This window comes from Nicotiana sylvestris, chromosome 6 (assembly GCF_000393655.2).
Source record: "Nicotiana sylvestris chromosome 6, ASM39365v2, whole genome shotgun sequence".
In the NCBI taxonomy this organism is placed as follows: domain Eukaryota; kingdom Viridiplantae; phylum Streptophyta; class Magnoliopsida; order Solanales; family Solanaceae; genus Nicotiana; species Nicotiana sylvestris.
Window position 1 is genome coordinate 1585743 of NC_091062.1, and position 15323 is coordinate 1601065.

The following is a 15323-nucleotide window of genomic DNA, read 5'->3' on the forward strand; positions in this document are numbered from 1 at the left end:
GGAAGATAATTTCTATGAGATATTTAAATGATGCGATAGTTATACGTTAAGATTGGAAGTCATTTGAGTTGTGATTAAAAATTCGACAAAGATCGCCGCAAGTTACGGGTTTAAATTTCACTGGAATTTGGATAAAATGTTGATGAGCTTTTCTCTCAATATGCTGGGTGTTATGGTGTGTTCTATCTACCGAATCGAAGGTCTATGAGTCTAGTTTCCAACGCAATAAACCGTTCGTTAATATGACTTCGGAGTAGAGAGATATTAATATTTTCGTACAGGGGTGCACACTGTTACGGGAACAGTGTGCTTAGTCGGGTTTAGTTAAAATTTCTTTATTTAAGTCAATTTTTAAAACAGAACCCCTGCGTTTTATCCTCTCCAAAACAGAACCTAACACCTAGGGATTTCCTCTCAAACTCTTCCCATCTATCTAGCCAACGATAACAACAATTTAGTCATCCTCAAGATGGAGAACATCATGGTAACTTCGGAATCGTGAATTCTTCGGTGTTTCACTTTTCATAGCAAGACTCCGCCTTGAAGAAATTTCGAATTTTGAGTAATTCTTCACATAAGGTATGATTTAACTTCCTCTTTGATCTTTGTAAACTTCTACCATAAGAATTCCTAAGAAATAGTTGAAACATCTATAGAAATGTTCTTGATTTTTTAAAGAAACCTCTCTTAATATGGCTTGATTGTTGGGGTAGTTCTATATGGTTTTATTGTGTTGTTTGGATCTGTGAAGACATGGATGGAATCCTGTCGATGAGGAGATGTAGTAAAGTAAAATTTGGTGGTGTGTTGGGGGGAAATTAATCTACAAAAGAGTCTACAAATTCATGGCCACAAGTTGTTCGTGTAAATGTCTAAATGAAGAATTATATAAGATATGAGCTTGAATTTGATATTGAATATTTCGTATTATGTAGGAAATCATTCCCAAGGCTTTCGAGGTCTCAGAAAGAGTATATAACTCCATCGACAAGGTATGTAGAGCTTTCGCTATACTTTTCGGCATGACTAGAATTCGAATAAACGTTTATCGAATTGTCTCGTCGGATTCGAGTTATTTCACCTTCAACTTATAAAGATGCTTAGATCTGATCCTTTCTCATAGATTGCTTACTCTAGAGAATATCTATGAATTCTCGGATTTCCTTGTTCCTTGCTTAAAAAGAACTAGAGCCTTTTTACTCGTTCTCCTTTCGACGTTCATATAAATCATGAATAAGTAACACTTACTTCAAAGGTATTCATAATACATAACTCTCATGTTCTTAGTACTTATTGGCTCGTAGTAAAAAAATTAAATATTTTAGCAATAACCATGATAGTCGAGGAATAATGATGGTCGGCCACTTTGACTCTTCTTAGAATACATCTTTTAAGGTTAGTTTTGCATTGCACCTATATAATTCATGATTTAGTACATGTATGTATTTACTTTCATTACCGAGCCGCACTATAGACGGCCGGGTATGACACATATTGTGTAACCACTGATCAGTTGGGATTACCGAGCTCCACGTGGCCGGGTACGATTCTACCGAGCCTTTATTATGGCCGGGTATGTTATGGATATTATAGCCCCACAGAGGGATTTATTATTATATAATGTGATATATTATAAGTAGCGATAGTGAACGACGGTGTCACGAGCATACATTTATATCCATGTTGAATTTTAGTTTCCTACCGAGGCTAGTTTCAGAATTTAAATTATCTCTATGTCTCTTCTCTTGTTAATTACATTTTTCATGTTACACTTGTCGCCCTACATATTCAGTACATATTTCGTACTGACGCATTTTTATGCGCTGTGTTCATGCCCACAGGTTCGAATAGACAGAGTGGTGTGCCTCCTCAGTAGGACCCCCAGGATCAGCGTTGGGTTTCGCACTCCACTTCTTCGGAGTTGCTGACTTTGAGTCCATAGGTACTATTACAGATGTATATGTGTGGTTTTGGGCATGTCGGGGGCTTTGTCCCGCCCTGTTGAGATTGTCTTACACTCTTAGAGGCTTGCAGACTAGCGGTCATTGTATATATATATTTTTCGTATGGCCCTATCGGCCTTCTAGATAGTTGTTATACTGTTGTTGCAGCCTTGTTGGCCTAGGTCATATATATATGTCGTGTTGGGCTCTTTATATTTCAGATCATATCTCATTGTTGGTTCGCTCGGGCCTTCGGGCATCGGGTGCTAGCCACACCTCCCAAGGCTGGGGTGTGACAAGAATTCGGGTATAGGTCAGGGGGTACTTATGCATATTCCCTATTGCATATAAGCTGATGAAATGATAGTATTACTGCAATCATAAAAAATGGACAGGAGGAAGCAACGAAAAAAAGGCAACCCGGTGTACTAAGCTCCCGCTATGCACCCTGGGAAGGGTCGGACTACAAGTGTCTATTGTATGCAGCCTTACCCTGAAGTTCTGCAAGAGGTTATTTCCACGGCTCGAACTCATGATCTCCTGGTCACATGGCAACTTTGCCAGTTACGCCAAGGCTCCCCTTATCGGAAGGAAGCAACTAATCTTGAAAATGTTTTTGCAGAAGAGTAGAAACCTGAGTAATACTCATTTATATAATACTCATTTATATCCTTATAACTTACTAGTAGTTATGTGCATGACCTAGAATTTGTCACTTCCAAACTCGAGCTAAAGATTCTTTCCTACAGTTCCACCAAAAAATGATGGCAAATACCATAAACTAATCAAGAAAAGTGAGGGTTTTCCTCTGAAGACCAACCATATTGTCCTATAATAATTGATGTTGGCTACATTATAAAACCAAATACTCAGTATTCTCTAATGTTAGCTACACTATAAAACCAAATACTCAGTATTCTCTAATGTTGGCTACATTATAAAACCAAATAAGCAGTATGCTTAGTCATCAACAAACCACTGCAGATCAAGTTACAAGAAAATAATCAGTACAGATCTCTCAGTTAAACTATGGTACAACATATTGGTAATTTCGAGTTTTTGTTTGTCGCCACCTAGTTATTTCTATGGTGATCAGGACACCTAAATTAATTAAAGCAATGTAATAAAGTATAATTCCGTCAATTAGTCTACTTAACCTAAAGATTCTAAGTAAGTGTTCAAGTAATCTAATGAGAAAGTTTTAAAAGCACCCTTTAAGATCCATATTAAATGGTTAAGCGATCGAACTAAAAAATTAATTAAGGCTAAATATTGAGTGTTGAAATAGAGTAAAGTGATTGATTAAATTAATTAAAATAATAACTTTCATTTGTGAAATCAAATGGTCGAAGTCTTGAAAAGGGACAATTTGAAGGATTTCAAATGATAGAGGTGCAGAATTGGTTTTTTCAAAAGAAAGTTGTCTTACCAAAAAATGAGTTAAGGCCAAAATGCTTTCATCTTTGCCACACAAATGGATTAAGGATCCAAGTTTAAATCAAATGTGATTTGTCTAAGACTCAAAATGTCAAATTATTATTTAAAGTCACGCTCTCTTCTAACGTATCTAAAGAAATTAGAAGCCATCTCAGAAAATGTTCAAATAAAGTTATTGCTATTTGGGATGAGTTTGTGTAAAATTTCAAGTGGAGAAAAAAGGGGCAACAAGGGGAGTTGAACTTTACAAAGGAAGAATATATAGTGGATCAATATGGAAAGAATCAGGTTAACAGGAGTGGTCCCTACACTAAAAGAGGCAGCTCGGTGCACTAAGCTCTCGCTATGCACGTATCCTGGAAAAGGCCATACTGCATAGGATCTGTTGTACGCAACCTGACCATGCATTTTGTACAAGAGTATGTTTTCAGAGCTTGAATCCATGACTTCCTGGTCACACGGCTAGAACTTGTTACCATTGCGCCAAGGTGGATGTAAGTGGCTCCTACACTGTGAAGAAAAGAATAATCATAGTGAAGTGGAATAACTCAAACTACACCTCTAGGATCAAGATTACTACTAGTGTAAATTGCACTGTTGCAGATATGGATGTTCATAGCTAACATGCTTTGTCCAAGATGGCTTGTACTTTTGTATCCCAATATCTAACCATGGTTTCATAACTCCATCATAATGAATCACTGCCGCCTGCTCAATTTCAGCTTGTGCGACGCCAGAGTCATGCCCCAATCCGAGGAGATGCCATTGCCTATCTAGAGGATGTGTGTGTTTGTAAAAAGTCATCCAACCAATTGGCAAACTACCAGCTTTCAGTAATTGTCTCTTACTTCCCTGCATCAACATAACGACATAAACTAAATGTTTTTAGCAATGACGATAAAAGGAAAAGAGTATATAATAAAACAGCAATTTGCAAACAGCAGGATATAGATCTATTACCAGCTCCAAGTAATCGTGATATCGTGCAGTTAGGTTTCGTTTCCTCCACTCTTGTAGATCAAATATATTCATCCCGAATGCCCATGTGCATGTATTTGCATTAAAACCATTTGCCACCAAGGGGTCTGTGAAATTGATGAACATATCCATTCGGCGGAATGAAGGCTCACCTTCACGACAAGTCTCCACTGCACCGTTCACTTTACCTTTAATGTTGATGTCCCAAAGTCTGGTTAAATCCTTTTGCACAACCACGTCATGGTCGAGGAACACAATCTTGTCCAGGGAATGAAAAATATCAGGCAGATAAAAGCGCAAGTGGTTCAATGCAGAAGCGTATCTTGGATCAAGGCCCTTTTGCTTCTTCATATCCTCGTTGTATTTGGTTGGTAACCATTCAAAACTATCTATGCTCTGAATTTGAATTGTAGCTTTGCCGGGAGGATTCATCAAGAACCACATTGTCATGGCTGGCAGGTTAACAGAATCAGTCACTATACGAAAGACGATTCTCTCTGGATCCTGCAAGTACATAAACATTTACCTTCAAATTTTCTCCGCTTATCCTATCCTTATTGCATTAATTAGCTGTTGAAAGGATAGTACTACTGCAATCATAAAAATGGGCAGAGGCAAGCAACTGATCATGAAAATGTTTTTGCAGAAGTGAAGACTGATGCCTGAGTAATACTCATTTATATCCTTATAACTTAGTAGTATTTATGTGCATGACCTAGAATTTGTCACCTCCAAACTCGGGGCAAAAATTCTTTCCTACAGTTCGACCAAAAAATGATGACAAACACTGTAAAGTGTAAACTAACCCAAGAAAATGAGGTGTTTCCTCTGAAGGCCATCCATATCGTACTATAATTAATGTTGCTATATTATATAAAGGGAAAAGGGAAAAATTGAAGGAAAGACGAAAAGCACATGAAGGAATAAGGGATTTTAAAAGAAAGGTGATGAGGAGAAAAAGAAAAAAGAAAAAATGGAGCAGCATACCTTAGCAGTTGAAACAGTTGAATTGACAACCACAGAACATGCCAAAACATTGTCTGAGAAGACAGCAAAGTGATAGAAATCTGGATTCTGGAATTTATGTTGGTTAGGAAGCTCCCGCTCCTCAGGCTGCAGGGCAAAATATTCAGTGGTCAAACGCATGGAAAGGCAATGAAGGCCTTTCGGAGCAGTTCTTGCAGCAAGCTGTACAAGGAAGGAAGTTTGATGCCTTTGTGATCGAAGCTGTTCTTCAGCATTATACATCATGGCACGAAGTGTCTTCACCATAGCTGAGCAATCAGGGTACATTCTGCTCGCTTTCAGCAGCGTCGAGTCCATGGCTTTCATCTTCTGTGTTGCCCTGGAAAGCTAGCTACTCTTAGATTATACATACAACATATTAACTACTCGCTCTGTCCCAATTTGTTTGATGCATCTCGTATTTCAAAAGCCAAACTTCTTAATTTTGACCGTCAATTCAAATATAAAATCTTTAATTTTTTTGAAATAAAACTTACATATTTGGAAACTACATCGAAAGTACTATAAGTCACAATAATTAATAATTAAAATATTTAAAAGATATGAAAAAAATCATGGTCAAAGAAAACTTGTTTGACTCTCGAAATCCGAAATGCATCAAACAAATTGGATGGAGGGAGTATTAAAGAACAGTATTTGTTGCCTATTTTAAACAATTGTCAGTAAGGTCAACCAATATATTTCAAATATCCTGAGTCAATATCAAGTAAATATTCTTGTCTATTACGAGACAATAGCTTGACTGACTTATACCCCACTTCTACTCTAAATAAATTATCCTCTGCTAAGATTAGAGCAGTCTCAGTTAGTACAGATCATAGCACGACAAAGCCACTACTCAAACCAAACAGATTTTATGCTGCTGATTAGAAATTGACAGATCAAATGAGCCAGGTTCTATAAACTGCATTGATTAAGCTTTATATTTAACAAATGAAGGAGCACGTCGTAGCCTGTTCAGTGGATATTGTGGGGGCAAGAAAAATGATCTCACCTCCTTGACAAACGAGAATCTTTTGTAACATCACCCATAGCTCGTTCTAGCTCTTTAATTCGTAGCTTTAACTCTTTCACAAAATGAGAGTTGCTACCTGGCGGGGCAAAACTCAAGTATACTTTGGCCCTAATCACCTGATCTTTCATCTCTTTTACCTTCTCATCTAATGACCTCCGCGAATGGGCCTGTACACCCTGACTTTGTTGAACCCCTTTTGGTCTGGACTTCTCCTGCCATAACCCTAACAGAAATCAGCGGACTGCAAACTCACAATAAGAGTGTAGTTGCTATGAACAAAATAAGAAAAAAAAACATTAGAGTTGCACACGACCAAGTGAAGTGCACCCAGATGGAGATATCTATCAGAAAAGAGAGGAAAGGAAGGTTCGGACTACCAAATCTAACATTTTAGCTAGCGTTTGGATATAGATTTAGTTGAAACTTGAAAAAAATAATTTTTGAATTAGTTTTGAAAAATAATTTTTGGAAGTTTAAATTATGTTTGAACATGCATTTTATTTGAAAAAAATTTGAAGTTTTGTGAGTGGGAGAACAAGTTTCACCCAAAATCTACCCTAAACTAGATTTTGGGAACTTGAAAAATAATTTCAGAAATTTTTCAAAAATAGATCATTAATCTATGGACAAACAATGTTTTCAAAAAAGATTTGAAAAAAACGTTGCCAAAATGTATGGCCAAACGGGGCCTTAATGTTTTCAATGAATTTTGACAAAGTGAAAGTGGAAATGGCATCCTCAATTCTTCTCGTGAACTTTCATTGAAGCCCTAAATTGACATGCTCTCTATTTCCTACCTCATGCACGTCTAATATCAAACATTTCTACTCAACTGAAGTTAGAAAATGCGATTCTAGATATAGCAAAAGCAAATATGTGGATACTTCTTTTTCTCTCTACACATCAACATGATCATCACAATTAAAGCAACAGCTTGACAATTCAAAATGGATACAATGGCAAACATTTTTATGTATAACTAACTCCTAACTTTTCCAACATTACATAACTAAATGTGAACATTTTCCAGTCTATGCAGCCAAATTAGAAGTTACAGTAAGTCTAATACTCGCAATTCTGGCGACAACCAACATGAAGGGCGTTCTTGTTAAGTACTAAGTGATGAAAGTTATAATTTCTCGCGAGATAGGAAATTATAGCCTCCTCTATCTTCAGCTATAACACGCAATAGATTGCTAAACAGAAAAATACCTTTTCTCTTGATGAGGACACTTTTTGCTCAGATAGATTTTGTTGATTTTTTTCTTCGCCACCATATGTGGTTCCTGTAATTGAGAGTATAGTTAAATGCTGCACAGAAATGAAGGAAAAAAGGGATAAAGGCATTTAAAGTTAAAATTCTCTGCTTTGTCAAGCCTATCGTTCTCACCTGAACTGACTGTAGAGCTATGCTCTCCATCTCTGTACACAACCAATGTTGGTTCTTTTAGGCCTACAACTTCTTCCTAAAGAAACAACGTACAAAGATTTACAAGCATCAGTAGTGATCACGGTTAGACTTTCACACAGAGTAAGTAGGCTTTATCAAAACTTTTTATTACCAGTTTAACTGCACTATTTGCTTGAGCCTCTATTCTATGCTTCTGAAGAGTAGAATTCAAGCCCCCAAAAAAATAAAACAAATCAGTCAGATATTTGTTTCTCTATTTAGTATGATAACATTAATAAGACAATTATGCAAAAAGAAAAGCAAGAAAATAGTTGAAGAAATGTAGATTCCTCCTTCGCTTCGATCCTGTTTGCTTATCCACAGGAGCAGGACAACAAAGGAAGAGAAAACATTATCTATTTCAGCTTTATCTTTCCATTAGATGGTGCCAAATATGCATAACTGAACTTAACTATACAAAAGTTTATGTTCTTTTTCTTTCCATTATATGGTGCCTAAGATTGTTTGTTTCTATTCATCCTCTCGAGCCGAGGGTTTTTCGGAAACAGTTTCTCTACCTCCCTGGGGTAGGTAAGGTCTGCGTACACACTACCCTCCCCAGACCAGCATGTGAGATTCCACTAGGTTTGTTGTTGTTTATATGGTGCCTAAGATGCGGCACTTGACAACTCGCTCACGATCTTGCACACCCTGCTCACGTTCTTGCTATGCCAAGTCAGCCTTACTACACTCAAGATCGCTAAGAAATGTTAGAACACATGAGAATTGCCAAAGGAAGTTTTTGTATTATAGAGAACTTGATTGTTTTGCTTGGTTCCTGAATTACAAATGAATGCCCCTATTTATACTAATCACCTAGGGGCTAATATGTAAATAATAATTGTTCTACAAGTCCTTCCATATTTACAACTAAGTCCCTTCTCTAGAATATTCTACACATTTAGATTCTTCTAAGGACTTTCCTAACAATTCTATAGGGTTCTAGGGTCTTCCTAAGAAAACCTCTATATTTCTCTAGAACCTTCTTACAAGTGCATAAATATCTAAAACATTTCCAAGGAAATTCTGCATAGTTCTAGAATATTCCACCAAGATCTTTTTCCTAACTTATATAACCCTTCCATATGGCAAAAATATATGCCAAGTGGCACCTACGTGGCATAATGATGTGGTGGGTCATGACACTCTCCCCCACCCAATTTTGTGCCGCCCTCGGCACAAAGCATCGACACGTACGCGCGCACATCGCCTTGGCATCATCGAAAATCTTTGTACATTAGCCATGATACCCTATGAAGTGGTTCTCCTTCCCATTTCACAAGGTATTGGCTACCTTTCTTCTTATGTCGTTTGTACTTTGGACAACTAGCAATGATGGCCTCCATCCTCCGCCCATCGGATGCCCCTCCTTGCTCTTGACCTGAATCTTCCCATGACTCAACCAAGTGTAGCAGCTTCTCAAGCATCGAGTCCATGCTTCCACTCCCTATTTGGCTGCCCTCCATGGTCCATCCTTACTGGCAAACTTGAACCCTCTGCTTGGTGCATCGTCTGAGTCTGATAGCATGCCATCACTTTATAACTCGCCATCCTCTTCAACTATGTCCGTCCAACTTTTCTTGCTGCCACCATGCTCCATTTGCATCGTGCCAAGATAGGATTTGGAATCCCCTACTTTCGGCTTAGATTCCAAGCGCATCCCTCCAATACAGGTGATTCCCCCTGTGTCATCCTTATGTGCTTGAGCAAAGTTCCCTATCATTGCTGCAAGCTTCCCCAACTCTGAGCATTCACTTGCCCGATGTGATCATTCAAAGAAATAGCACCCTCTTTTAGGCACGTACTCCCTACCATTTTCCGGCCCCTTGCCGTTTCTTTTGGACCCCTGTCCGTTATGGGATGGCCCCTTGCCATTACCCTTGTATACCTTGGCTATGCATTTCCCGTTGTCCTCATCATGATCTCCCCCATCCCTCTCGGCGTTGCCTTCTTTGGACTTGGCAGGCTCCATCTTGAAGTCAACAAGTGACTAGGCTACTCCGATGGCCCCATTCACGTTGGCTATTTGATGTCTTCTTAACTTATGCTTTGTCCAATTTTGCAACCTATCCATGAAGTAGAAGAGGAAATCTTCCTCGGACAATGACGAGATTTGCAGCATTAAGGTAGTGAACTCGCGTACATACTCCCGAATTGTGGCCTCTGTCGGAGCTCCCTTAGCTTCCGCCAGTCTGCCACCTCGCGTGCAGCCCGTGCACCACCATACTGCTTTCGCTTAGGGACCTTCGAGTTGATCCCTTCTGCAAGTACCAAGCCCTTGGTAATTCCGGCCATGGTTCCCTACAAAACTTCCTTCTAGCAATCTCTTGTATTCTTTCTAACATTCCTTAGTCATAACCTTTGCTCTAATACCACGTTGTCACATCCTTAGTCTTAAACTAAGCGAACGTGCGGCACTTGACAACTCGCTCACGATCTTGCACACCCTGCTCACGTTCTTGCTATGCCAAGTCAGCCTTACTACACTCAAGATTGCTAAGAAATGTTATAACACGTGAGAATTGCCAAAGGAAGCTTTTGTATTATAGAGAACTTGATTGTTTTGCTTGGTTCCTGAATTACAAATGAATGCCCCTTATTTATAATAATCACCTAGGGGCTAATATGTAAATAATAATTGTTCTACAAGTCCTTCCATATTTACAACTAAGTCTCTTCTCTAGAATATTCTACACATCTAGACTCTTCTAAGGACTTTCCTAACAATTCTATAGGGTTCTAGGGTCTTTCTAAGAAAACCTCTATATTTCTCTAGAACCTTCCTACAAGTGCATAAATATCTAGAACATTTCCAAGGAAATTCTGCATAGTTCTAGAATATTCCACCAAGATCTTTTTCCTAACTTATGTAACCCTTCCATATGGCAAAAATATATGCCAAGTGGCACCTACGTGGCATAATAATGTGGTGGGTCATGACACTAAGATGCATAACTGAGCTTAAGTATACAAAGGCTTATGCTTTTTTCTTTAATTCCATTATATGGTGCCAAAGATGCATAACTCAACTTAATTATACAAAAGCTTATGCTTTTTCTTTCTTTATAAGTTGCTAAAGCTAATCTTTTTTAATTACAAAAGAATAAACAAGAACAACATTAGTCAACAAATCACAAGTGGCAACAACATAAAACATATGGAACTAAAGAAAACTAAACTTACAAGAATTGATAAGTCTTCAACAAAATCTCTTGATACTGCACAAAAAATGAAAATAAACACAACTCAGATTAAACTGAAACCTCAAAAAATCCAAAAGTTAACAATAAGAAGTCAAAATATATACCATCAGAGTTGAGGTTTTTGAGCCTAAAAGAAAGCAGAAAAATAGGAGTCAACACTGATATAGCAAGCAAAGAGAGGATAGAAATCCTCGTACATCGTCGAAATCTCCTCATCAAAGCATATAAGTATGAAACAGAAGCCAAAAGGGTATTGGATTATTAATCAAAATATGTAAAACGACTCAGTTTTTATAAGGATAAAAATTGAGTCTTTATATAGAGAAAATGACAAAAAAAATGTAGTAGTGTGAACTGTGAAATAGCCTCATCAAAGCATAAATATGAACCAGAAGGCAAAAGGGTATATGATCATTCAACAAAATATGCCAAAAAATCAGATAAAAATTGAGTCTTTATATATAGAAAGTGAGCAAAAAATTGAGTCTTGATTGAAAGTGAACAAAAAAATTGAGCCTTCAGAAAGTTAACAAGAAAAATTGAAACAGAAGGCAAAAGGGTATTTGATAATTAAACAAAATATGCCAAAAAACCAGATTATAAGTATAAAAATTGAGTCTTGATATATAGAAAGTGAGCAAAAAAACAGAGTCTTGATAGAAAGTGAGAGGAAAAAATTGAAACAGAAGGCAAAAGGGTATTGTAAAATTAAACAAGATAAGCAAAAAGATACAGATTATAAGGCAAAAACTTGAGTCTTGATATAAAGTGAACACAGAAAAAATGGAGTAGTGGGGTTTTTCATGTTTATTTGATTTGTCTGTTTTGGGGGTCAAAAGGATCTATGAATGTAATTAATGATTTAAAAATTGGATTTTTATTAAAAAGAGAAGCGATGAAAACGGAGAAAGATGTGGTGCCATGTTCGTGAGTTCAAAGAAAGGAATGAAATTTAGGAGGGAGAAGGAATGAGTAATTACAGCTTTTCTTAAAATAGAATATAGAAGAAAGTACACTTGGATTTATATAGTCTTTGGACACCCCACCCCCCAACTCCCCCCACCCCCACTCCTTCAGTCACCCACACAAGAGAACGATCTTTTACTGTACTTTTTTCCCAATGAACAGAATGATTTCTACTTTTGGTGACCAAATATGTGGGCTGTAAATTCCCATTTACTTGTACAACAACGACCTAGTGAATTCATACTGTCATGGGCTGCTTTCCAGACACGCCCCATGACCCCTTGGCCGCGCCCCATGGCGGCCTAGCAAGCCTCACAATGCCTAGCGCCATGGTCGGCCCCGTGGTCTTGGCTGCGCCAAGTGACAAGCGCGCATACGCCTCTGTCACCCCACTGATGCCTCTCGCCAGCGCCCAAGGGCTGGCCAATGACAACAGCGCCACGCGCCCTGACAATGTCGCGCGCGCAGATCCTGATGCCTCGCCAGCGCCCAGCTGCAGGCCCATTCCAGTAGCGCCTCGCGCACAGACCCTGATGCCAAGCACCAGCGCCCAGCCTCAGGCCAGCACATCAAGTGTCGTGCGCGCCTACAGCAACGCGCGCGCAGACCCTGGCCTGCAAGACAAAGTTGCTGCCATCGGACTTAGTTTTACCTTGTAATAATCTAAGTCCTTTTCATTGTAATCATAGGCTAGTTTACACCATTTTCATTTCAGTGTGCTTCTACAGCTTTATTAGGACTAGTCTTGTAATGTTGGTTTATTTTTTTTAAGCATTATTAAGGGGACCAAACAATCAAACATTTTCAAGCAAGCATTTTCTGGTGTCTCTCCCCTCGACACCGCATCATTGTAATCATCATTTTCAGTCATCAATAAAATCATCATCATCATTCAAAACCCAATTCTCTCTCAGCTTCCGCAATTGCTTATGACATGGGTTTTCCCGCACGACACTGACAATCTAGTCTAGCGTGCGGAGGGGACCTCATTGGCGGACAACAACCGCACTAACATCGGTTGCTTAGCCTTACGTTGCTCTTCCAAAGAACATCAGGAAGGCGCCGCGTAACAATACAAATGAGGTCTAGAAGAGTAGAGTATACATAGACTTTATCCCTATTCCGGAGAGTAGAGAGGCTGTTTCCAAAAGACTCTGTTCAAAAAGACAAAAAAAAAATAGTAATATATTAGTACCATCAACAGAACCATTAGAATAATAGCAACACTATAAACCAAAAAATAGATGAAAAATAATAATAAAAACCAATGAATAAGGCCCCGTACTATGAAAAATGGAAGAATAGTGTGGATACAATAATAATCGCTAGCAGCCTGGGATAAAACCTTATCAGACCAGCCTTCCACCCGGAACGAAGTAGAAAAATGCTCAGCTACCTCCTAACCTATCACCCTAATGCCCGACCTCCACATCTTCCTATCAAGGGTCATGTCCTCGGAAATGTGAAGCCACGTCATGTTATGCCTGATCATCTCTTCCCAATATTTCTTAGGCCGACATCTCCCTCTCCTCAAACCCGCCAAAGCCAATCGCTCAAACCTCCTGACCGAGGCATTTGGGCTTCTCCTTCGCAAGTGTCCGAACCATCTAAGTCTTGTTTCTCGCATTTTGTCATCCACGAGGGCCACACCCACCTTCTCCTGAATATCTTTATTCCTAATCTTATACATCCTAGTGTGCCCGCACATCCACCTCAACATCATCTGCTACTTTTATCTTCTGGATATGTGAGTTCTTAACTGCCAACACTCTGCCCTATACAATATGGCCGGTTTGACCACCGCTCTATAAAACTTACCTTTGAGTATCGGTGGCACTTTCTTGTCACACAGGACTCCAGATGCTAACCTCTATTTTATCCATCCAACCCTTATACGGTATGTAGCATCCTCGTCGATCTCCCCATTCCCTTGGATAGCCGACCCAAGGTACTTGAAACTGCCTCTCTTGGGGATGACATGTGATCCAAGCATCACGTCCAAGCACGCTATTCTCGACTCAACGCTGAACTTGCACTCCAGGTACTCTATCTTAGTCCTGCTCAACTTGTACCCTTAGACTCAAGGGCATGTCTCCAAACTTCCAACCTTTCGTTAACACCGCTTCACGTCTTATCAATCAGAATTATACTATCACGCCCCGAACCTGGGGGCGAGACTGGCACTTAGTGCCTCACCTATCCTTGTGTACTAATTTGCAACTAATGGACTTTGAACATATGATGTCATACTTTGGCCATAGGCCACATTAACTACGAATGCTGATTAAATGTCAATATATAACTGAGCCGACAAAGCCATCATAACTATTACAGCTGACAAACCAACCAAATATACATACAAGACCCGCAAGCCCAACATATTGCACTAATTGATAGGATGTGTCTACAAACTTCTACTGATGGATATACTGTGATCGGAACAGCTAACCGACCTACTCATAACATATATACATACATATACAAGATGTACATAAGATTCTAGATCTGGAAACTCCGAAAGGCTTGGAGCTTACCGATCAAGCTGAACTCGGGCAATACTTATTGAGGAGGCCTACCCGTCTGTCTGTCTTACCTGCACGCATGAAATGCAGCGTCCCCAAAAAAGGGATGTCAGTACGAAATAATATACTGAGTATGTAAGGCAATATACTAAAAGCTGAAACTAAACTAATAATATAATAACTGCAAGTAGCTGGAAGTCAAAGATAATCTGAAGATATGCTTACCTGCTGATACTAACTCAACTCTCTTAATATAGTAAGTAAAATAGTTGTCCGGCCCAATAAGGCTCGGTATATATATATATAACTGCTCTGTCGTAGTAGGCTCGCTCATAAGCCCTCGGCCATACTAAGTTCTGTATCTTGATCAACTGGGCTCGCTCATAAGCGCTCAGCCACAGCAGGCTCGGTATATATATAATTGCTCTATAGTAGGCTCGCTCATATGCGCTCGGCCATACTAGGCTCTGTGTCTCGACCAACTGAGCTCGCTCATAAGCGCTCGCCACAGTAGGCTCGGTATATAACTTACCATCTGATCAGAGGTTGCCCAATAGGGGCCTGCCCATCGATTATAGCTCGATGGTAATGAAAATACTTTTAATACTGTATATATATAAATTCTCTGCTCTTTTGAGTGGAAGAAGAAAATACTCAACTGAATATGCAGTCCCGATAAGGAGAATATTATAACTTACAACACTAGAAAAATATACGCAATTTGCAAGACTAGTAAAATATACATAAATTTCGGGATATGAATGTAATGACGAGATCATGTCA

The 15323-nt window shown here is 39.0% G+C and overlaps 1 protein-coding gene across 1 annotated transcript; it reads right to left on the reverse strand.

Annotated features, from left to right (window-relative positions):
* Nucleotides 1-3539: 3539 nt before the first annotated feature.
* LOC104216684 (probable galacturonosyltransferase 6) lies at nt 3540-11362 on the reverse strand. Its single transcript, XM_009766794.2, has 9 exons — nt 11157-11362; nt 11033-11067; nt 7962-8003; nt 7790-7865; nt 7612-7685; nt 6379-6611; nt 5346-5703; nt 4341-4862; nt 3540-4232 (listed from the first exon to the last, which is right to left on the reverse strand). The coding sequence occupies exons 1-9, from the start codon at nt 11266-11268 to the stop codon at nt 3960-3962; spliced, it is 1725 nt and encodes a 574-aa protein (XP_009765096.1). The 5' UTR covers nt 11269-11362; the 3' UTR covers nt 3540-3959.
* Nucleotides 11363-15323: the final 3961 nt, after the last annotated feature.

Coding starts and splice junctions, on each gene's coding strand:
- LOC104216684 (XM_009766794.2), bottom strand. CDS start 11,268: ATGAGGAGATTTCGACGATGTACGAGGATTTCTATCCTCTCTTTGCTT. Junction 7,866..7,961: donor CAAATAGTGCAGTTAAACTG/GTAATAAAAAGT, acceptor TTGTTTCTTTAG/GAAGAAGTTGTAGGCCTAAA. Junction 4,233..4,340: donor ATCACGATTACTTGGAGCTG/GTAATAGATCTA, acceptor ATGTTGATGCAG/GGAAGTAAGAGACAATTACT.